The sequence below is a fragment of the Perissodus microlepis genome, chromosome 3, assembly GCF_051167445.1.
Source record: "Perissodus microlepis isolate ML-2025 ecotype Zambia chromosome 3, ASM5116744v1, whole genome shotgun sequence".
NCBI lineage: Eukaryota > Metazoa > Chordata > Actinopteri > Cichliformes > Cichlidae > Perissodus > Perissodus microlepis.
Genome location: NC_140463.1, coordinates 2268165 through 2292427, shown reverse-complemented (window position 1 = coordinate 2292427; position 24263 = coordinate 2268165). Strand labels below are relative to the sequence as shown.

General features: G+C 43.0%; 1 protein-coding gene across 3 annotated transcripts; it reads left to right on the top strand.

Annotated features, from left to right (window-relative positions):
* Nucleotides 1-437: 437 nt before the first annotated feature.
* On the top strand, nucleotides 438-24243 carry LOC146389405 (uncharacterized). Of its 3 annotated transcripts, XM_084910409.1 has the most exons (11): nucleotides 438-919; nucleotides 6666-6799; nucleotides 10463-10822; nucleotides 10903-11022; nucleotides 17239-17580; nucleotides 18055-18396; nucleotides 18579-18917; nucleotides 19937-20215; nucleotides 20463-20801; nucleotides 21618-21702; nucleotides 23679-24243. In XM_084910409.1, exons 1-11 carry the CDS (start codon nucleotides 453-455, stop codon nucleotides 23719-23721), a joined length of 2850 nt encoding a protein of 949 aa, XP_084766535.1. In that variant the 5' UTR covers nucleotides 438-452; the 3' UTR covers nucleotides 23722-24243. The 3 variants fall into 3 exon arrangements, with proteins under 3 accessions (XP_084766535.1, XP_084766543.1, XP_084766554.1); XM_084910417.1 differs by lacking the exon at nucleotides 10903-11022; XM_084910428.1 differs by lacking the exon at nucleotides 6666-6799 and having other exon boundaries at nucleotides 754-919.
* Nucleotides 24244-24263: the final 20 nt, after the last annotated feature.

Below are 24263 nucleotides of genomic sequence, written 5' to 3'. Positions count from 1 at the left end.
TTACCGAGGCAGCTCTTACTCCTCATTTTATGACAGGCAGACCCCCACTGTCAATAAATTCCTCACTCTGCACAGTTACACACCAAAGTTTATAGCTAAACTACCTGCTCTGGCATGTCAGAGGTCAGGTTCAGCAACTTAATCTCATTCTTGACAGCTTTAAAGCCACATGAAATGCTTTGAGAATAAAAGTTCACAATTGTCCTGTAAACATTAAGTCATCCAAACAAGACACACACTTATGAATCATTTCCTGTTCTTCTGATCTGCAGCCGAACCCTATTGTCTAAGCACATCATATTCTAATTGTTTTTTTATTCTACTCACAACTGTAAAGCAAAATTGCCACAAAGAATTCTGCGATACAGTGAGACCGCGAAAGGTGAAATATGTTATAGCGAGGGACCACTGTACCTCAGTGTGTAGTTCACACTGTTGTAGATGTTAGAAACATGAACCGTGGTATGAGCTCACAGTCAGCAGCTGCATCAGTGACACAGAGTCCAGTGTGTGGGCTCAGTTCACAGGCAGACAGGAGGAGGCGTGTTTCACTCCTTTCTCTTTGTAATGAAGAGCTTTATTCTTTTATTGGAGCATCTTTAACCTTCGTACAGTCTGTGAGTGTTACAGCTTTTCACCTGCACATCACTCTTTATTTCTTCCCTTTCCGTTTATCTTGTATTCAACACTGTAAAGAGCTTTTATTATGGAGGTTCTCAGGGAGGAGGAGACTTCCGGTAGAATCGAAAGTTGGTTTTTCTTTGTTCGCCATCTTGTTCAGAGTAACGGGTCTGTGTCTGGGAGCGGTCGGTGGGTCGGTGAGGATCAGCTGTAACGGGACTGTTACCGAGGATGAAGATGATGATGATGATGATCGTGCTCCTCTTGTGTTTCGTAAGAAACACACACACACACAGAGGTGGGTGTGGCTGCATAGCGAGTGTGTTGCGGATCTGTTTTTTTTTTAACCGCTCGTGTTCACGTTCATCGAGCTCGTTCATGTGATGAAGCTCGTCACCGCGGCCTCCATGCAGGGCGGATCCCGCGCTTTCAGCTGGTTTTATCAGCTGATCGTATGTGTGTGTTTAAACCAGGGGTCGGCAACCTTTCTGGTGATGAGTGCCGTCTAAAATTACCTCAGAAGTCAATGTGCCATATGATTGCATTGCAAATCTGTCAGCAGATAAACTGGAGCACCTGGGCTACGTAAAAAGTGTAAGGGGGGGGGGGGTGCGTGTTTGCTATCACTTCCAGCGGGTGTGTGGGCGGTAGCGTGAAACAGTCGCTCCACCTCAAGTCACTACTGCGCAGACTCTGGCTCCAAAAATGCAAGATGGCAGCCTCCACAAGCGGGATATTTTGGCTGACTCCCAATTCAGGGTCTGCAGCCTTAAAGTACGCAGCCTCAACGATCCTCAAGGGCCGCGTACTTAAAGACCGCTAAGGCCGGAAGTGCGAGGCTTGTGTAATGGGACGGTCTAGCCTCCGTTGCGCTGATACTGTTGTTTGTCAATAAAGTTTAAAAAAAAAGAAAAAAAAATCCTCCGTTGCGCTGCCCAGGTTGCCTAGCAACCATGATACTAACAGCTGGAAACGTGTCATACAGCTTTGTTTGACAGAAATGAAGGAGAAAATCTTTTGTTTGTTTGTTTCTACATGAGCTTTGATCATTCTCTGTAAGATTAAGCTCAGCTATTGAACGGCGTATATTTTAAAGTAAAGGCTTTAAAACCAAGTTAGTACAAACGTCACTAATGTCACATGACTTTGCCGACATGTGGCCAACAGTAATGTTTTAATGTTCTTCGTTATTAAACATTTGCACATAAATAAGTGACATAATATTCAGTACTTAAAGTGTACTCTTCAGCCGCCCCTCATCCGCCGTTTTCTTCTGCAAATTTATCCACACCCATCGCCGCGCTATGCATTCTGGGATATGTTGGGCCATGAAGTCTACACCGCCACGTCCTTAAAATTCAGGGAAATGAAGGACGCATTTCAGGGCCGCATTTCGAGCAGCCTTTGAATTGGGACAGCCTTCGGCGCGCCGCTGTGACGTAATTGGCCTTCAAGTCCGTACTTTAAGGCTGCAGACCCTGAATTGGGAGACAGCCTTTGGCTTCATTTTTGCACAATGGGAGGAGGCGGGGTCGCGTCGTCCATCTTTTCTACAGTCTTTGGTATAAACATGTGTGTAGTACAGACAGCAGGAGGCAGTGAGGTTGGATGCTAAACAAATACAAGAACAGCATTTAGAAACAACAATATAAAAATTTGCTAGGGGGAAAGTAACTGATCAAGCCAAAGAATAAAGTGATTGAAAGATCTTGATTTTTTCACAAACACCAATAGTTTTTATAGCTTTTGGGTTAGTGGAGTTCTTAATTGAGTTAAGATACTGTACAAGTTCAAAGGAGAATACATAAAAAGAGGGATGTCTTCCTAAACATTTGGACTTGTGAATATGAAATTTAGCCATTAAAAGTAACAAGTTAATCATATATCTGTTATCAAAGTTGAATTGTTTTTGGTTTTTGTGCAGACCAAACAAAACATATTTCCAAAACAGTACAAATCCTTTAAATATATTTTCTGAAATAAAAACACATAAACTCTGCCAAAAATCTTGTACAAGGTTACAAAACCAAAAAGGATGTGTAGTAGATTCCTTGGAAGTTTTACAAAAGCTACAGCTTGTATCAATGTCTAATCTGAATTTGCTTTGAAGATAATCTTTAGAAGGATAAATTCTGTGTATTAATTTATAAGAAATATCTTTAATTTTGTTGGTAATTAAAAACTGATTAGGGAGTTTCCAAACTTCGTTCCACATAATACCATCTGACAGCCGGTTCCAGAAAAAAATGACATACGCTAGCGTGGTTATGGTACTCTGAAATAAAGCTCTGATAGATTTATTGTTGTTTTTAGATTGCTTAGAAAAGCAAATCTTGCCAACAAAAGTTTGTATGGGAGATGCCAACGGCCTGTGGAATGAAGTGATATTAGGTTGATTCTTAAACAGCATACAAACCCCTGATGGTATTGAGCCAAATACTTTCGTATAATCATGACGATTTATAGCTAAATTGAAACGTAAACAAAATTCTTCATAGGAGAAAAGCGTACCATTTGAATCAAATAATTGGTTGACTAAAACAATGTCATTCCTAAACCAACTATCTAAGAAGAGAGATTTTCTTTTAAATAAAACATCCTTGTTATTCCAGATATAATAACTGTGTGGACTAAAGTTATGCTTGTAAATAAGAGTCCAAGCTAAAAAAGCTTGACGATGAAAAGCAGAGATTTTTAAAGGGATTTTATCAATATCAAAATTACAAGTAAGGAAAAATTCAGTGCCACCTAACTTAGAAAACATGAACACAGGTATAGTATTCCAAATGGAAGTAGGATTAGTAATTAGATTCTTCAACCAATTTATTTTGAATGTGTTATTTAAAGTGTTAAAATCTAACACATAGGAGTTCATAAGAACTGTTTTTTTTAATGTAGTGTGTCCTATTTTTCCAGATAAAGTTGAAAAGTAACTTATCAACCTCTTTTATGATTTTTTTATCAAGGTGCAACACCAATGCAGCATATGTAAGACGAGAAATGCCTTCTGCTTTAGTTATTAATACTCTGCCTTTTAACGACAAATCTCTTAAGAGCCACTGATTAAATCTGTGTTTGAGTTTCTCTAGAATAGGATAAAAATTTTGAGTGATTCTACTTTCCTGATTCTTGGTTATTATGATACCTAAATAACGAACTTCTTGTTTTATTGGAATGTTACACAGAGCTGTTTTCGAACATTCTTTTATCGCCATAAGTTCACATTTAGGAATATTCAAGTACAATCCAGAAGCTTTGGAAAATATGGAGATTGTTTCAATAGCAATAGAGATTTGATTTTCATCTTTTAGGAATAATGTAGTGTCATCCGCTAACTGTGTTATGAGTAAATCTTTGCCAATTAGCGATATACCTTTTACATTGCTTGATTTCATATGGTTAGACAATAGTTGGGCAATTAACAAAAACAGGTATGGAGAAATGGGACAGCCTTGTCTTATCCCTCTTTGTATGTTAAATCTGGGTGAAGTACCGTTTGTTAATTTAATACTGCTGTTACTGTTATGGTATAATGTTTTAATCGCTGTAGAGAAGTAAGAGCCAAAACCATACTTATCCAGAGCTTGAAATATAAATTCATGCTCCACCGTATCGAAGGCCTTGTAGAAGTCTAAAAATAATATGAAACCATTGCAATTTATGAGGTCAGAATAATCCAGAATATCTAAAACCAATCTGATATTGTTAGTTATGTGTCTTTTGGGCATAAAGCCAGATTGTGTTTCATCAATAACAGAGTCAAGAACCATCTTAAGTCTGTTAGCTATAATTAGAGCAAATACTTTATAATCATTATTTAGCAAGCTAATTGGTCTCCAATTATCAATCATCAATAGGTCCTTATTAGGCTTCGGAATCAACGTAGTCAAACCTTGATTCATCGTAGTGGGAAGCTGTTGGTTTCCTATGCTTTCTGCAAATACCTCAAGAAGAAAGGGAGACAACTCTTCAGAAAAAGTTTTATATAATTCAGCAGTAAGACCATCCGTACCTGGAGATTTATTATTTTTCAATAGCCCAATTGCATCTTTGACTTCTTCTAATGAGATGGGTTGATCACATAATATAGAATCTTCTTGGCTGATAGATTTAACATTCAGCGATTCTAAGAGACGATTTGCAGCTTCCTGAGAAAATGTAGAGCTATAAAGTTCCTTATAGAAATGACTACAATATTTAGAGATTAATCTGTAATCCTCTGTTATAACCCCATTTATCATTAATTTGCTAATATTATTTATACTTGAGTGTTTCTTTTCTAAACTGAAGAAATAATGGGAATTACGCTCACCTTCTTCAAGCCATTTAGATCTTGATCTGATAAAAGCTCCTTTTGCTTTGTCTGTATAAACGATCTAATTTATCTTGTAATTTAGCAAGGTTCATTTTATCCTCTTCAGTTAAAGTGTCAATTTGTTTATTAGATAACTGTGTGATTTGAGAGATTATATTTTCTTCCTCTAATCTTCTGGATTTTGCATTAAGGCTGCCAACCTTCCTTAAATATTTGCCAATTTCAAATTTTAATAATTCCCAGTTATTTCCATACTTTAAATCTTTTTGAGCTATAGACCAAAAGTTTGAGATCAGTTCTTTAAGCTCCTTTTTCACATCGTCTTTTTGTAATAATGAGCTGTTGAGTTTCCAGTATGTAAATTTAACAACAGAAGAATTAGATAGAGAAGTTAGATTTATTTTAATATATATGGCTTTATGATCTGTTGCTGGAGAAGGCCAAGCACCTACATCTATGCTATTGCTGTCAAAGCTCTCTGAAACTAACCAAAAGTCTATCCTTGAATGTCTCGAGTTAGAATTGTTGCACCAAGTAAACATTTTGGACTGAGGATATTTGAATCTCCAAATGTCTGTAAGTTTCAGGCGTACCATAATAGCCTTCAATGTGGTATTAATTCTGTTCGAATGTCCTGGAGGAAATTTATCTAATTCAGCATCCATAATACAGTTAAAGTCTCCACCTAGTAATAATTTTGCATTTGGAAATTTATTTAACCAGCTAAATATTTTTTTTTCAATCGTCAAAAATAAATGATGATTTTCTAGCTTTGTGTTAAACCCGTATATGTTAGTTACAATTAAGACTAAATCATTATATTTTATGACTTGACATATGTAATGACCTGCAGAATCACATTCCGTATGTAAAACATCCCCATTATATCTGTTTTTTAGGATTGATACCCCAGCTGATCGTTCAGTTCCATGAGATAACCATATAGAATTTCCCCATTGAGATCGCCAAAAACTAACATCGTTGATAGTAGAGTGAGATTCTTGTAAAAATACAAAGTCAGATTTAAGTTGCTTTGCATAAAGAAAAGTGGCTTTACGTTTTAAGTTGTTACGAAGACCCCTAGCATTAATAGAAACAAAAAACAAAGAACACAAATTGACAAAGAAAAGATATGTATTAAAATGTAAATCGAAGTTAAACTTTTTAACCTAACACTGAGATCAGCACTAGAATATGAAAATGTTCACAGTATAGAGTATTCATATAAATAAACTTTAGACGCCTAATAAAAGCGTAACAAAAAAGTTTTACCTATTTAACAGTAAGTTTGCTTTTTGCTAACATCAAAGAGCAATTTAGACAGCCAAACATTAATATCTACAAATATCAGGCACATCAACACCTTGTAAACAAACCTGAGAAGAACTAAGGGTCAGGGAATATTGAAGAGTTTATGTGTGAATTTCAGCACCATTCACAAAGCCTCGACCTCCAACAAAGTAAGCAGATTTCCCTTCTTCACGTGCTTTCTTTATAATGGGCCACAGCTTCAGTCTGTTTTCTTTGTCCTCTCTCGTCAGGTCTTCAGTGAACCGCAGATAATTATTTTGAAGGAAAGTATTGTTCTTGGCAGCTTTCCACACCGCATCACGAATTCTCCTTGAGATGAACCGGATGATGATCCCTCTGGGTCTCGGGTCATTTTGTTTTGGTTTCCCCACTCGATGAGCGATGTCAAAGACCTCTGAAAACTTTTCCTTTTCCGCAGGCAGAACCGTTTGGCATATCCCAATCACCTTTGCGCGCACATCTTCTTTCTCCAACTCCGGTACCCCATACAGTCTCAGATTCCAACGGCGGTTGTAGCGTTCAACTTCAGAGATGCGTTCGTCACATTTCTGTGTAAGTGTTTCGTTTTTCTCAACCCTCTCCTCAATGACCATAATCTTATCACTTATGTCCTTTAAATCCGTACGAACTGTTCCTACCATTTCTTCAATGGCGTCACTTCACGGGGCGACCGTGGCTCAGGGGGTTGGGAAGCGTATCTGTAACCGGAAGGTCGCCGGTTCGATCCCCGGGCTCTCTGTCCTGGTCGTTGTGTCCTTGGGCAAGACACTTTACCCTACCGCCTACTGGTGTTGGCCAGAGGGGCCGATGGCGCGATATGGCAGCCTCGCTTCTGTCAGTCTGCCCCAGGGCAGCTGTGGCTACAACCGTAGCTGTCTCCACCAGTGTGTGAATGCGAGACTGAATGAATAGTGGCATTGTAAAGCGCTTTGGGTGCCTTGAAAAGCGCTATATAAATCCAATCCATTATTATTATTATTATTACTTCTGGTGTTGATCAGATTAATCAAAGTGTTGACCGCATCAGCTTTCAGGGAGTCGCCATCAGAGTGACTGGTAGACAGTGTTGGTTTTTTAGCCACTGGAGGCTTGGAAGGCGTAACTGGTAGAGGTGGAAATTCTTCTTCAACCATCTGCTGACACTCCATTTCTTTCATGTAGCTATGGTCGCTAGCTAGCATGCTAGTTGCATGTGGTTTGTCCGAGTTACTCAGCCTTTTCTGAGCAGATTTCGACATGTTGTTGTTATAGAATTTGGTTTCAGATTTAGCAGGTTTAGTGCGCTGATCTTCAAAAAAGTCTTGAAAGTTACAAAGACGTCAAATAGGTGTTGTAAAAATGCTTTATATCTTTCTAGTGCTGAGAGCTCGAAAAAACACTCCTCTTCATGCCGCCATCTTGCTCGGCCCCTGAGCCTTTTTAGATGTAAATTCAAACTCCAGCAGGGGGAGGAGCCACAGACAAAAACAGGAAGTAGAAACAGTAAACCAGCCCTCCTCCTGTCCAGAGATGGATTACTTTTTCCAAGTAACGAGTAAAGTAAGGGATTACTATTGCAAAAACGGTAATTAGCTTACCGTTACTTTCCCGTAGGAACGCTGCGTTACTGCGTTACTAAAACCGTCATTTTTTGCGAGAATGTCTCATGACAGTGACGTAAGCGAGTGTGACGTTCGTGGCAACAGCTGTGTGCAGATCAACAATGGATCATATATCGAGTGCGGAGAGAGTATGAGCGTGCAGCGTTTAAAGCGTGGAAGTACTGACCTTACTTTGAGTTTGATTCCATAAAAAGTGACAAAAACATTAGTGTCCGTTGTGCGTGGGAAGAAAACGTCTTTTTACAGCGAAAAAAAATCCAAACAAGCTCCGAGTAGCTACGAGGTAATGGGAAACTCACAGAGAAACTCGCGGATTCTTCCACTGACCGCTGCGGCTCACCTGCACCAGGGTAAACCTCCGCCTACCCCACTCCTGCTTTACAGGTGAAAATAGAGCAACAGGACCGCTAGTCTTTGATTTTATTTATTTTCTGCTGTGTTTTACTTGCATCTATTTGAAAGACTGAGTGTAAACACAAAAAATATTTTATTTTATGTGCTGGAATGTGCAGAAAATAGGTTTAAATGTTAAACAAATTTCTTCCAGTCAGAGAATGTTGCATATAATTAAATTTTTTAAAAGATTAAAACTAATAAAACAAGTTTTAAAAAGAGACTTTTCCATTTGATTACATTTTGTATGATGGATTATGCAGAAAAAGTAGAATTGGGCTGAGAGATCTATCACTTTATCACCTATTCAGTAGGGGTGCAACGATACACAAAATTCACGGTTCGGTTCGATACTTTGGTGTCACGGTTTGATATTTTTTTGATACAAAAAAATGTTCATGCCTTTTTAATTTGTCATTTATTAAAATTATAAATATATATTTTAACTCAAAAGTACAGTTTTTAAATTTAATGTTGCTGAAACAACAAAGTAATAAAAAATAAATATCTCATGGAGGAATCCCTCATCTTTGGAAAAAAGAGTTTATTACAGAGAAATGTCTCTTTCCAAAATAAAAGCTATACTATACGCTTCTTCTGGGCTATATTCTCAGCAGCATATTAAACATATCAGGTCCCCATAAGGAGAATCCTGTGCTAACGGCTGTCTAAATGACTCGGGTAAAGTTTGTAGCATGCGTGCTTGTTGTTTTTGTCTGCTTCCACTTGTCTTTGCACTAGGATGATGTCGGCGTAAATGTGCAGTCATATTCGTTGTGTTCCCACTAGTGCTGTCAGCGTTAATCTGAAATGACGTTAACGCCACAACACGGCAAATCTCCGTTAACGAGCTACCGCGGATCGCCCCGTGCGTGGGGCTGGACGGCGTCAACACATTAACAAGCTAACTGCGTTAACGCACTACTTCCCACCAATTGAGCATTGCGTGGCACATCCGACACACTGTTTTACTTTAGTCCATGACGCGCTTACCTTCAGGGTCATACTTCACATGAAAACCAAAATAGTTCCAAACGCCAGATCTGAATGAGGGTGGAGGAGGTTCAATTTGTCATGTTGCAAGGAGAGCTTAGCTTCTGTCTTGCTAGCTTGCGCTGCGCTCAGCGGATCTGCACTCGACGGTGCAGCCTAGGCGGAGTAGTCGAACGCAGATCCACTGAGCGCTCAACACAGACAGCATCGTCAGAAGAAAAGTTGATAAAATAAATTAAAAATGTTGTATTGTTCGATACATATGCGTACCGAACCGAAAGCACTGTATCGAACGGTTCAATATCGATACGAGTATCGTTGCACCCCTTCTATTCAGGTTGTAAATCGTGTTTTTAAAAAGTAACTAAGTAACTTAGTAATTAATTACTTTTGAAAATAAGTAATCAGTAAAGTAACGGGATTAGTTTTTGGGGGAAGTAATCAGTAATTAGTTACTGATTACTTTTTTCAAGTAACTTGACTAACACTGCTCCTGACACACAGCTGTTACAGGGTGCTGTCAGCTCAGTGCTGTAACTACAGCTTTAACACTAATGGAGCTGAGACCTCCACCCACACAGAGAAACAAGCACTCCCACCCAAAGAGGCGGAGACAGAAACATGTACTACATATTTGTCCTGCTGCAGCTGAGGAGCATAGAATCATTCAGTTAGTAACATAGAGTTTTCTCTTTTGTCTGATGTCACAGCCTGAGTTACTTTCAGCTGATGTTATTCACAGCATATATGCTACATTCATATAATTAACACATGACTGCAGACAGATGAGCTTTGTCCACCTGACCTGAGCCCATCTTTCACTGCTCACCTGCTGATGGACCTGAGTGACCCTCACAGGAAGCTTCTCTCAGCTGCTTCCTCTGAGTACAGAGCAGGTTTTAACTGTCTGAGGGGAGAACAAAGACTCTGCTGTGTGTGCAGAAGCCTTTACTGTACACATGTGTTGTGTTGGTGATCTGAGCTGGATGGACACACTGATGAGCTGGACAGGTTCACTGTGACAGACCTGAGCTGATGGTTCATTAGCACTGCACTGTTTCTTTGCTGAAGTGTGTGTGTGTGTGTGTGTGTGTGTGTGTGTGTGTGTGTGTGTGTGTGTGTGTGTGTGTGTGTGTGTGTGTGTGTGAGAGAGAGAGAGAAAGAGAGAGAGAGAAAGGTCATGTGACTGGAAGCACAGGTCTCACCTGTTTCATGTTTCTGTCCTCAGGTTCCCAGCATGCCTCAGGGGTGGAGGTGTATCAGGGGGCGGAGTCTGTCCTGCTGCCCTGTCAGGTACCAGCTGATGTTTCCAGTAGCTCCACAGCAGCAGTGTGGAACCGTGATGGGCGCAGTAACCCAACAGTTCACCTGCGTGTGACGAAAAGTGATCTTGATGAGCGTGACGATCTTGGAGGTCAGAATGATTTTTACAAAGATCGAACATCACTGAGAGCCGACGCTCTGCAGACTGGAGACCTCAGCCTCACTCTGAGGAAGCCCACAGTCTCTGACAGTGGAACCTACACCTGCACATACCGCAAGTACGGACAAGATCGGAACAAGACCTATGTAGACCTGAAGGTCACAGGTCAGTGGACAGAGGTCAGATTGATGTGAGTTCATACAAACATGTTGATGATGTTCATGTCTCCTGTGTTTGTGTTACAGTACCTCCTCCTCCTCCAGTCTGGCCCATAGTCCTCTCACCTGTGCTGGTTCTGATCATCCTGGCTGCTGTCATTGGTCTGTGGGTGTGCTGTGCATGTAAAAGGATGAAGGACAGAGAAGGTGTGTGTGTGTGTGTGTGTGTGTGTGTTTTATAATGTGTGTGTGTGCGTTTCCACAGAGCAGATCAGGAAGTGGAGGCAGCAGCCATCACCTTCACCTGTTACTCAGTAACACAGTCACACATTCAGTCATTCAGTTGTTGTGTTCATCTTATCAATAACAATAATTCATCTCGATGCTCAATCATTCAGGTAAGTATCTCCCAAACACTGCTGGACTCTGTGGCCTCCTTTCATCTTTCTCACAGCTGAAAATGTGCTGAGGAACTTTCCTCTGTGACATCTTTCCTCTGTGACATCTGTCCTCTGTGACATCTTTCCTCTGTGACATCTGTCCTCTGTGACATCTTTCCTCTGTGACATCTGTCCTCTGTGACATCTGTCCTCTGTGACATCTTTCCTCTGTGACATCTTTCCTCTGTGACATCTTTCCTCTGTGACATCTGTCCTCTGTGACATCTTTCCTCTGTGACATCTTTCCTCTGTGACATCTTTCCTCTGTGACATCTGTCCTCTGTGACATCTTTCCTCTGTGACATCTTTCCTCTGTGACATCTTTCCTCTGTGACATCTGTCCTCTGTGACATCTGTCCTCTGTGACATCTTTCCTCTGTGACATCTTTCCTCTGTGACATCTGTCCTCTGTGACATCTTTCCTCTGTGACATCTGTCCTCTGTGACATCTTTCCTCTGTGACATCTTTCCTCTGTGACATCTGTCCTCTGTGACATCTTTCCTCTGTGACATCTTTCCTCTGTGACATCTTTCCTCTGTGACATCTGTCCTCTGTGACATCTTTCCTCTGTGACATCTTTCCTCTGTGACATCTTTCCTCTGTGACATCTTTCCTCTGTGACATCTGTCCTCTGTGACATCTGTCCTCTGTGACATCTTTCCTCTGTGACATCTTTCCTCTGTGACATCTTTCCTCTGTGACATCTGTCCTCTGTGACATCTTTCCTCTGTGACATCTGTCCTCTGTGACATCTTTCCTCTGTGACATCTGTCCTCTGTGACATCTTTCCTCTGTGACATCTTTCCTCTGTGACATCTGTCCTCTGTGACATCTTTCCTCTGTGACATCTGTCCTCTGTGACATCTGTCCTCTGTGACATCTTTCCTCTGTGACATCTGTCCTCTGTGACATCTGTCCTCTGTGACATCTGTCCTCTGTGACATCTTTCCTCTGTGACATCTGTCCTCTGTGACATCTTTCCTCTGTGACATCTTTCCTCTGTGACATCTGTCCTCTGTGACATCTTTCCTCTGTGACATCTTTCCTCTGTGACATCTGTCCTCTGTGACATCTTTCCTCTGTGACATCTGTCCTCTGTGACATCTTTCCTCTGTGACATCTTTCCTCTGTGACATCTGTCCTCTGTGACATCTGTCCTCTGTGACATCTTTCCTCTGTGACATCTGTCCTCTGTGACATCTTTCCTCTGTGACATCTGTCCTCTGTGACATCTTTCCTCTGTGACATCTGTCCTCTGTGACATCTTTCCTCTGTGACATCTGTCCTCTGTGACATCTTTCCTCTGTGACATCTTTCCTCTGTGACATCTGTCCTCTGTGACATCTGTCCTCTGTGACATCTTTCCTCTGTGACATCTGTCCTCTGTGACATCTTTCCTCTGTGACATCTGTCCTCTGTGACATCTTTCCTCTGTGACATCTGTCCTCTGTGACATCTGTCCTCTGTGACATCTTTCCTCTGTGACATCTGTCCTCTGTGACATCTTTCCTCTGTGACATCTGTCCTCTGTGACATCTTTCCTCTGTGACATCTGTCCTCTGTGACATCTTTCCTCTGTGACATCTTTCCTCTGTGACATCTTTCCTCTGTGACATCTGTCCTCTGTGACATCTGTCCTCTGTGACATCTTTCCTCTGTGACATCTTTCCTCTGTGACATCTTTCCTCTGTGACATCTGTCCTCTGTGACATCTTTCCTCTGTGACATCTGTCCTCTGTGACATCTTTCCTCTGTGACATCTGTCCTCTGTGACATCTTTCCTCTGTGACATCTTTCCTCTGTGACATCTGTCCTCTGTGACATCTTTCCTCTGTGACATCTTTCCTCTGTGACATCTGTCCTCTGTGACATCTTTCCTCTGTGACATCTTTCCTCTGTGACATCTGTCCTCTGTGACATCTTTCCTCTGTGACATCTGTCCTCTGTGACATCTTTCCTCTGTGACATCTGTCCTCTGTGACATCTTTCCTCTGTGACATCTTTCCTCTGTGACATCTTTCCTCTGTGACATCTGTCCTCTGTGACATCTTTCCTCTGTGACATCTTTCCTCTGTGACATCTTTCCTCTGTGACATCTTTCCTCTGTGACATCTTTCCTCTGTGACATCTTTCCTCTGTGACATCTGTCCTCTGTGACATCTGTCCTCTGTGACATCTTTCCTCTGTGACATCTTTCCTCTGTGACATCTTTCCTCTGTGACATCTTTCCTCTGTGACATCTTTCCTCTGTGACATCTGTCCTCTGTGACATCTTTCCTCTGTGACATCTGTCCTCTGTGACATCTTTCCTCTGTGACATCTTTCCTCTGTGACATCTGTCCTCTGTGACATCTTTCCTCTGTGACATCTGTCCTCTGTGACATCTTTCCTCTGTGACATCTTTCCTCTGTGACATCTTTCCTCTGTGACATCTTTCCTCTGTGACATCTGTCCTCTGTGACATCTTTCCTCTGTGACATCTTTCCTCTGTGACATCTTTCCTCTGTGACATCTTTCCTCTGTGACATCTTTCCTCTGTGACATCTGTCCTCTGTGACATCTTTCCTCTGTGACATCTTTCCTCTGTGACATCTTTCCTCTGTGACATCTTTCCTCTGTGACATCTTTCCTCTGTGACATCTGTCCTCTGTGACATCTTTCCTCTGTGACATCTGTCCTCTGTGACATCTTTCCTCTGTGACATCTTTCCTCTGTGACATCTGTCCTCTGTGACATCTTTCCTCTGTGACATCTTTCCTCTGTGACATCTGTCCTCTGTGACATCTTTCCTCTGTGACATCTGTCCTCTGTGACATCTGTCCTCTGTGACATCTTTCCTCTGTGACATCTGTCCTCTGTGACATCTTTCCTCTGTGACATCTGTCCTCTGTGACATCTTTCCTCTGTGACATCTTTCCTCTGTGACATCTGTCCTCTGTGACATCTTTCCTCTGTGACATCTTTCCTCTGTGACATCTGTCCTCTGTGACATCTTTCCTCTGTGACATCTGTCCTCTGTGACATCTTTCCTCTGTGACATCTTTCCTCTGTGACATCACATGACTAATGTGACCTCAGAGCACTTTTCCAGGATCAGCTGGTGTGAGCAGCTTCAGTGATTCAGGGTCCTTAGATGGAAGAGCAGATCCTCTGCCACCAATCACAGACCTGTTCCTGAGGTCTGGTGTTCTTCTACAGCTGAGCTGTTACTGACTCTCCACTTTGACCAGCGGCTCACAAACCAGCTTCTTTCAGCACTTACTGCTGTACTCCGGGGAATCAGTCCAGAAGTGTTTGTTACATAGTAGCAACAAATATTATTTTTCACTTAGTAGCAGCTCATTGCAGCTTAAATGGGGATCAAGATGGCGCCGGTGTACATGGCTGCTCGTCTGTGGCTTATAGTTTTGTTTGTTTTTATATTGTTCCTGTCATGTGACACTCAGGAAATCTGCTCTCTACTGGTGTACGATCGCCAGTCGCTGCTAAATCTCTGAAGTTCTGATCAAAACATCCGTTTGCTAACGCAGAACAGAATTCCTGGTGCCCGCTGCTGTCACATGTCCCGACCGGCCTATGCCGTGCTGTCATGCTACCTCCCCAGCGAAGGCGTTGGGGTAGGCGCAGTGGCTGGCTGGTTAAACTCAAGCTTTCCTAATAGTACAGAGATTATTTTGTGGAGTTTTTGTGCACCGACGTTTCCTGGACCCTGTGGACTCCTGCCTCATCCCCGTGGTCGGCCAGGATGACGCACCGCTCCTTTGTGACCCCCGTTCTCCTCGGCTCAGTGTGCACCAGGCGAACCTGGACAATCTGAGGCTGCTGTGTGGGGCTCCCTGTGCTGCTGGGGCTCATACCTCTGCCCCAGCTCCTGTCAGGATTGGGCTGGTAAACGCCAGATCGCTGGTGAACAAATCTTTTATTCTGAAGGAGTTATTCACCTCCTGGAAACTGGGCTTCATGTGTGTCACTGGGACTTGGCTTAACACTGGTGAGTCCAGTACTTTTACCAGCAGGTTGTTCCTATTTTAACACACCAAGGACATCAGGGAGAGGAGGAGGTACGGCTGTTTTTAAAAGGATTTTAAATGTAAACAGTGTTTTACAGCCCTCGTCTTCCAGCTTTCAGCTCACGTGTTTTGAAGTCAGTCGCTCTAACTCTGTGCAGTTATTTATCGTCCCCTTAAATACAATAAGAACTTCATAAATGACTTTTCAGAATTCCTAGCTGGGCCTATGCCCAACTACGATCATCTTCTTATTTAATTTTCATCTTATTTTACATTAAGATTTTAATGTACATGTCTGCTGTCCTGACAAACCTCTGGTGAAGGAGTTTTTAAGCCTTGTTGACTCTTTTAACCTGGTCCAGTCTGTACCTGGTCCCACACACGAACACAGACACACACTAGACCTGGTCCTGTCACACAGTCTGCCTGTGTCTAACGTGGAAGTGACCGACACTGCCTTCTCTGACCGTATGGCTGTATTATTTGATGCTGTGTTTTCACACCCTACAGTTCAAACCAGCGCTCCTGTTCGCCGCTGTCGGATTTGATTTCAATCTTCTTGCCAAACTATCCTGGACTCTGGCGCCACTAAAAACCAGGCAGCCCAAGGCTAAAAGCGAGCCTTGGCGTAGTGACACGATGCAGGCTGTGAGTGTCGTAGAGCTGAACGCAGATGGACGAGGGGCAAACTTCAGGTGTCTCTTCTAACCTTAAAGGACTGCTGGCGTCTCTATCGGGATACAAAATGCTGCTGCACAACTTTTAACTGGAACTCCCAGTTCAAGTCCCATCCTGGGAGTCTGTATATGTTAGAGTTCATCTTAAAATTCTGTTTGTTTTTAAATTGCCCCACCCTGACCCTAACCACCCCCAGGTTTCTCAGGTCAGCTGATTAGCTGCTCCTGGAGGTACAAATTTCCCACATGTGGGACTAATAGAGGTTATCTTATCTTCAGCTCGGAGGGGGCGGGGCCTTCTCCATTGCTGCTCTTAATCTCTGGAACAATCAGCACATTAGAGACGCCGCTTCATTGTCCACTTTTAAAACACATCTTCTCATTTTACTGCTTTAATTTAATCGAATGTGCTGATTTTGTTGTTTCCATTTAATTTTACCTCTTTTTTATTTATGTATTGTTTTCTTCTTTCTTTTTGGGCACGGTGGTTAGCACTGTTGCCTCACAGCAAGAAGGTCCTGAGTTCAACTCCACCATCAGGCCTTTCTGTGTGGCGTTTGCATGTTCTCCCTGTGTTTGTGTGGGTTCTCCCCGTGTCCTCCGGCTTCCTCCCACCGTCCACAGACATGCAGTTTGTGGAGATAGGTTCATTGAAAAAATCTAAATTGCCCATAGGTGTGAATCTGTGAGTGAATGTGAGCGCGAATGGCTGCCTGTCTTTGTCTGTTAACCCTGCGACAGACTGGCGTCCTGGGCGTACCCCGCCTCTCGCCCTATGACAGCTGGGATAGGCTCCAGCGCCCCCCGTGACCCTGAAAAGGAGAAGTGGAAGCGAATGGTTGGATGTTTTCTGTTTGTCATGTCAGACCTTTGTTTGCAGCTGGGAGTTGTCTGAAAGCGCTTCATGAATAAATTGATTACTTACAGTGTGACTGGCTTTAACTAATATCTGCTGGAATCTCTGCAGACCATCAGTAGCAGCCTGAAGCAGAAGAATTAGAAGAAGTCTCCTTCATGTCTCTAAAGAAGTGCTGACACATTACAACATACTGCAGCACTAATTCATGCACAACTTTCACAGATTAAATAAAAGCTTGTTATAATTCAAAGTTACTGCCTGTATGTTTGACATAGGAAAGCAGCTGTTTGTGCAGCCTCACACATCAACACAACAGTTCAGCTCCAAGTCAGAGAAACACTGAGAACAGCAGCTGCTGGTTACACAGCAGAGGACAGGATGGAGCATCAACCTCACTCATGTCTGTGTGTCTGTAAACCTCATGTTCTCCTCTCAGCTCTGCTGCCAGACGTGGTGGAGGTGCCACAGGGGGAGGAGTCTGTCCTGCTGCCCTTTAAGACCACAGCTGACCTTCCTCAGGACGCCACAGTGGAGTGGACACACACTGAACCCAAAGAGAGGAAGGTCCACGTGCATGAGAGTGGAAACAATCTGTCAGATAAACAGCACCAGGGTTACAGAGGTCGCACAGAGATGAAGGAAGATCCACTGAGAACCAAAGACCTCAGTGTGACCCTGAAACCCCTCCGCCTCACTGACAGTGGAGTCTACACCTGCACCGTCTACAAGAAGGATGGACACAAGCTGCTGCAGAAATCAGTGACTCTCCATGTCTATGGTGAGTGTAACAGCTGTTTGTCCACAGTGTGAATCCTCCATGAATAAGATCCAACCAGACAGATTCTTGGGTGCTGTTCTTTATTTTAATTATTTTTAAGATAACCTCACCAAATGTCTGGATATGACGGTATTTGTATGATCCTCTTTTTGCTACTACACATAGTTGTGACCCCCATTACTGGTTTCATTCTCAAATGCTGTTTTCGAAGCCCATTTTCAGAATATGTCCAGAAAGCTTGTATTGCTTTGTTTTCAGTTCGACAATAATAGGTCCAACAAAGCTTTGGCAGGAGAACATGCAAAGACATGATTTGTTAGCATTTGTAGCATAAAATTGATCACAGATAGTGCTGAATTTCTCTGTGTTTTTTTCTCAGCAGTGCACACAGTGGGAATATTTAGTCTCATCATCATGGAACAGTAACAGTGAGCTTTTTTATCTGTCTGTCTGTGTTCTTCTGTTTTCTCTCAGTTCCTCAGCCAGAGGTGGTGAATGTGACAGATGCAGAGGAGTCTGTCCTGCTGCCCTTTACAACCACGGCCGACCTTCGTCAGGACGTCACAGTGGAGTGGACTGTCACTGAACCCACAGAGAGGAAGGTCCACGTGTATAAGAGTGAAAACAATAAGTCACACAACCAAGACCAGGATTACAAGGAGCGCACAGAGATGAAGGAAGAGCCACTGAGAACTGGAGACCTCAGTCTGACCCTGAAAAAGCCCCGCCTCACTGACAGTGGAGTCTACACCTGCACCGTCTATGACAAGGATGGACACAAGCTGCTGCAGAAATCAGTGATACTCAGAGTCAGAGGTGAGAGTAACAGCTGTTTGTCCACAGTAACTGAATCCCAGATGTGTAAACCTGTGAGTGTGTCCAGCTGTTTGTGCAGCCTCACACATCAACACACAACACTGAGAACAGCAGCTGCTGGTTACGCAGCAGAGGACATGATGGACCATCAACCTCACTCATGTCTGTCTGTCTCTTTACAGAGAGTGTGCCAGACATTGTGCAGGTGCCACAAGGAGTGAAGTCTGTCCTGCTGCCCTTAAAAACCACAGCTGACCTTCCTCAGGACGTCACAGTGGAGTGGACACTCACTCAACCCAAACACATGAAGGTCCACGTGTATGAGAGTGGAAAGAATCAGTCACACATCCAAGACCAGGATAACAAAGCTCGCACAGAGATGAATAAAGATCCACTGAACACTAAAGACCTCAGTCTGACCCTGAAAAAACCCCACTTTAGTGACACTGGAGTCTACACCTGCACCGTCAACAAGGATGGAGACAAGCTGCTGCAGAAATCAGTGACTCTCCATGTCTATGGTGAGTGAAACAGCTGTTTGTGTGAACCCAGCACGAATCAGTGAAATCAAAGAGCTGCTGATGGATCTGTGATAACCTGATACGATAAAATAATGTTTCTTATGAGACACAAAAGTGCTGAAAAAGAATTTTAATAACTGAAAGTGTAATGAGATATTTTGTGTTTTCTATCTAATACAAGCTGAGTGTAGAGCTCTCTATCATCATCATCATCACTCTGAGCTGTTAATAAGAGCCTCCTGACATTCACTGATCAGTACAGATATTTGCTGGCACAGCTACTCCTCAGGGTTCTGCTGATTGGTCGACTTCTTTAATGAGACTTTTTGGTAAATAAGGAACAGAATGCTTCATCTTATATATATAAATCTATGGGCTCAAATTGTGGTCATAAATATTCTGTACTTGTAAATCAGGATTTGTATGTGTAAAAAATATTTGTGTGTGGCCAAAAACTACGTGAGAAACTCAAGTTATAAGTTACAAGTACGAATTTTGACCCTATTTTTCTTCCTTTCATCTGATTGGCCAATGTCATGTCAATCACAAATTTTACGATCCAATCAGAGAACAGATGGGTTTGGCTATTGGAGGGGTGCTTTATGGAGCTAAATTCGTACTTGTAACTTGAAACTTGAGTGCAGAGTTTCACACGTATTTTTTGGCCACACACAAATCTTTTTTACACACACAAATCCTGATTTACAAGTACAGAATATTTATGACCACAATTTGAGCCCATATAAATGATCATAAACATAAACATAACATTGTTTAGAAATAATAATTAAGACTTTGATTACTTAAATGTGTTCTGGTAAATAAAAGCTGCACAGCTGTTTGTGCAGAGGAGATGATCACTCACATCTGTCTGATCCCTTTTTAGAGAGTCTGCCACACATGGTGGACGTGCCACAGGGGGAGGAGTCTGTGCTGCTGCCTTTAAGACCAAAGCTGACCTTGGTCAAGTTTGTCACACTGGAGTGGACTCTCAATGGTGTCTGTCTGTCTCTTTTCAGAGCACCCTGTGACGATGAAGGGGACAGTGTATGGAGACAAGTCTTATTTGTTAGAATTTAAAACAGGTGAACACCGTGACGTTTCCACAATGGAGTGGAAACTCATATACCCCAAATACAAGTTGATAAAGAAAATACCTAACCATCAGGGAAGTGAGGTAGACCTCAGTCTGAACCTGGAAGACCTCCACCTCACTGGCAGCGGAGTCTACACCTGCACCGCCTATGACAAGCATGAACGCGCTCTGCTACAGAGATCAGTGAGTCTCAGTGTCACAGGTGAGTGTAACAGCTGTTTGTCCACAGTGGGAATCCCTGCATGTGTAAACTGTGAGTGTCCAGCTGTTTGCAGCTGAGTGAGAATAAAAGCTGCACAGCTGTTTGTGCAGCCTCACACATCAACACAACAGTTCAGCTCCAAGTCAGAGAAACGCTGAGAACAGCAGCTGCTGGTTACACAGCAGAGGACAGGATGGAGCATCAACCTCACTCATGTCTGTGTTCTGTGTTCATGTTCTGCTCTCAGACTTCCAGGTGGAAGTGGTGGAGGTGACAGAGGGGGAGGAGTCTGTCCTGCTGCCCTTTAAAACCACAGCTGACCTTCATGATGTTCACAAAGTGTACTGGATTCTCACTGAAGACAAAAGCGTAGTCCATGCGTGTTACAGTGAAAAGAACCAGCAATATCCACTGCTCGAGTCTTACAAAGGTCACACAGAGATGAATAAAGATCCACTGAGAACTGGAGACCTCAGTCTGACCCTGAAACACCTCCGCCTTGACGACAGTCGCAGCTACACCTGCACCGTCCACAACACGGATGGACGCGTGCCGCTACAGAAAGTAGTGACTCTCAGAGTCAGAGGTGAGAGTAACAGTGCAGTAAATATCGAACAAATGCTCTAAAAAGATAAGAAAGAAAGTGTCACATAAACACCTTTAGCTGCACCGTCCCTTTGCTCCTGTAGTGAAACTACAACTAATAACAAATATTTAAGGTGTCTAGTTTCATTAACAGCAGAATTGTCTTCACATGATGTCTGCAACCACAGACAGCTCACTGTGTTCATCTGGATGTTATTAATGGAAGTGTTAGGGTGACTTCTTCAGCCTTCTGAGACTGAAGAAGTCCTGGGTGATTGAACGTGCTTCAAGGTTAAATCCACATTCATTCACTGAATTAAAGAGAAATGAGAATAATCATAAGCACTTGCTTGATAATCACCAGGACTTAAGAGCATCTTTTACAAGCCAAATATAGAAGCTAAGTGTGTTAGTTTTATCTACGCGATGCATATGAATAAAACCTTTGGACCAAATAACACTGAGCACAATAAGATAACTAAAGTATAAATGTGTGGGTGCAGAGTACATCCAAATAACACTGGATACATGTCCTTAACGTAGTGTTGAATTACAGCTGAGCGGCTCACGGAGAGCTGTGATTGGCCTGTACAGACAGGTGACCAGGTGCTGATTTAGGGAATGCTTGCTTTGCATTTTAAATATCACTCAGTCATACTTGTTCATGTATGTGGACGTTTTCATCACTAGTAAAGGTTGTTGCAGTGTTCCCACTACTCAGACTAAACCACAGCTGGGAGGAAAGAGTCACATGGTCACCTGGTTTGTGTGTCTGATGTAGAAAGACTGAGACTCACTCCTGTTTTCTCCTCTGCAGCAACCTTAAAGGGAGCCATGAAAGACATGCTTCCATGTCTCAGGAGGAGGAGGGCACCAAAACCTGAGGTCAAAGAGGACGTGAGGTATGTTTGCAGGGTCACACAGGTGTGTTTACCTGTGAGGTCACCATGGTAACTGCAGCTGGTCCAGTTTCAATGAGCTGCACTTTGAATATGGAATGATCTTTATATCATAAGAAGAAAAAGAAAAAATGTAATCTGAGCAAATCATTTCATTTCACAGCACAGTTGAATTCCTCGTGCATAAATCCAACAACCCGCGCAGAGCTCAGCAGCCACGCCCACAAAGAAGCTGCGAGCGTTTCTCCTGTGATCGTGCTGCAGCATTTTTACATGCAGTTCATCTGCTGGTGACATTTTGCTGGTTCACATCACTACAGCTGTTACCTGAGTTGGCAGTGTGGAGGTGGATCAACCCAAAGGTTGATTGTGTTCATCTGGACGTTTTCAGTGGGAGAAACAATATCATCCTTCAGTCTCAGCCGACTGCAGGCTTCCAACCTTATAAACAGGACATTTGCACAATGACTCAAACTAGCAGCAGTGAGGGAGCAATGAACAGTTCAGTGGTGCCCACTGGAAACACAGATGAACACAATGAACCTTTCGGGATGCTTATTTAAAAGCACCTTTCAAGGACGCTGTACAGCAAATAAAACAGGCGTGAAAACAGGCAGTTTTAAACAGGTGGGTTTTGAGGTTGGACTTAAAAAGAGGGAATGAGGTGATGTTTCCGAGGTCTGCAGGTAAGGAATTCCAAAGTTGGGGGGCAGAGCGGCTAAAAGCCCCCCATAGAAACAAGACGAGAGGAAGGGAGAGAAAAAGAAAGAGAAGAGGATGATCGGGGCGCTGGAGTGGGATGGTGATCTGAACCAAGTCAGAGATGGTGGGGAGAGACAATGAATAGCTTTAAATGTATCATTAATGCGAGATTTGACCTGGAGCCAGTGAAGCTGCTTCAGAGGTGATGTGGTGGGCAGAGCTTTGCTTCTCATCCATAAACTCTCTCCATCCTCTGTCATGTGACTCTTGCGTAGGTGGCAGAAGAGGTTTGCCGTGTTTAGTGGGGACCGGTTTTGCAGACTTTCTTGCTACAGAGCGAGCCCTCGTTTAGGAATAATGTCCTGGATTTGTTTTGGTCTTTCTGTTTGTCATCATTTCAGTTTATTTTGCAAAATCTCAACAGGATCTTCAGCTTTATTGTGAAAGGTTTACGTGGAAAATAAACAAGCGGACGGCAGAGCCACACGCTGGGTTTGCCGTCGTTGTTGCTAACGACAACGCCTAAAAACAGTGGCGTGTCCGTCCGTCCACACTGTGGTTATATTAAATATAAGAGAAAGAAAGAACTGTAAGAAATGGATATAGCCACTAGTGACCATCAAAACCATGAAACAAACCGTAAACAGTTCACATTGTGACACCATGAAACAAACGATCGTGTGTAATATGAAACAAAAGGCGTCATCGGATATATAGCCTTATATCGAACTGCCCTATCCACTGAAGGGCCAGGGTCCTGACACCAACAGTGACCAATCACATCAGGACCCTGGCCTCCTTTAGGCAAAGTGATCTGCACAGGCTACAATGACCTTTGCTAGCAGATTAACTGTACAAGCGTAGCACCGCTGCAGCGCGAGCAGAGGAGAAACCTCTTTGGGTTTTGGCTTCTCTGCACCTGGCTGCAGTGCTGCACTGACTTTATGCGCGAGGAATTTAATTATTTGCTTGAATTACGTTTTTTTTTCTTGCATGGGACTTATGATGTAAAGATTATTCCATATTTAACACTGATTAATGGAACAAGGAGCTCAGAGCTCAGCGACTGAGGACATGAGCTGCCCGTGCAGGTATGAATGTATGAACCTGGTTTAATTCTTGGCTCTGATCCTCATCCTAGTTCCAGCTGATCGATCACAGATCAGAGAACCGATCAGTCTGTTTGTAGGATATTGATCAGCTGGCACAGCTGGGACAGACTCCAGCATCAAACCCACGAACCCATGTGAGTGTCTGACTGTCCTCTGTGTCCTCAGGAACCATGAAGACCTTCCTCTGACTGCTGAAGAAACAGTCTGAGGAGGAGGAGGAGCTGGTGATGAAGAGCAGCCTGTGGTATATACAGTATCTGTTGTGTATTCAGCCCTGAAGAAGATGAAGATGCAGCTTTGCTTTGGCCTTATCTCTGCTAACAGCTAGCAGCTAACTAACCTCAGCCAGATGTTCTGCAGCTGTTTGTCTAACTTTACAAGTTTATAATGATGATGACCCCGAGCGTGTTTCTGCTGTTCTGATGGATCTCCACGGAGCGTCCTGACTCTGTGTCACATGTTAGCTTCATGTGGGTCAAAGGTCAAAGCCGCTGACTGTCAGGAAGCTTCAGAGAAGATCAGACAAACAGATGAAACACCCTCTCTGAACTCAGAGCTCCAATCAGAGCAGGAAGGACCTGTGATGGAGGCCCTGAGGCCACACCCACACTTCCTGTCAGTGCCTGTGATTGACAGCTGCCTCCATCAGTATCATATGTATCCATATAATCACCCCGAGGTCACTGATGTTGTTTTTGTATAAACCAGATTAAATGTTTTTACATATTAACATGACGTCTCGTGTCTCTG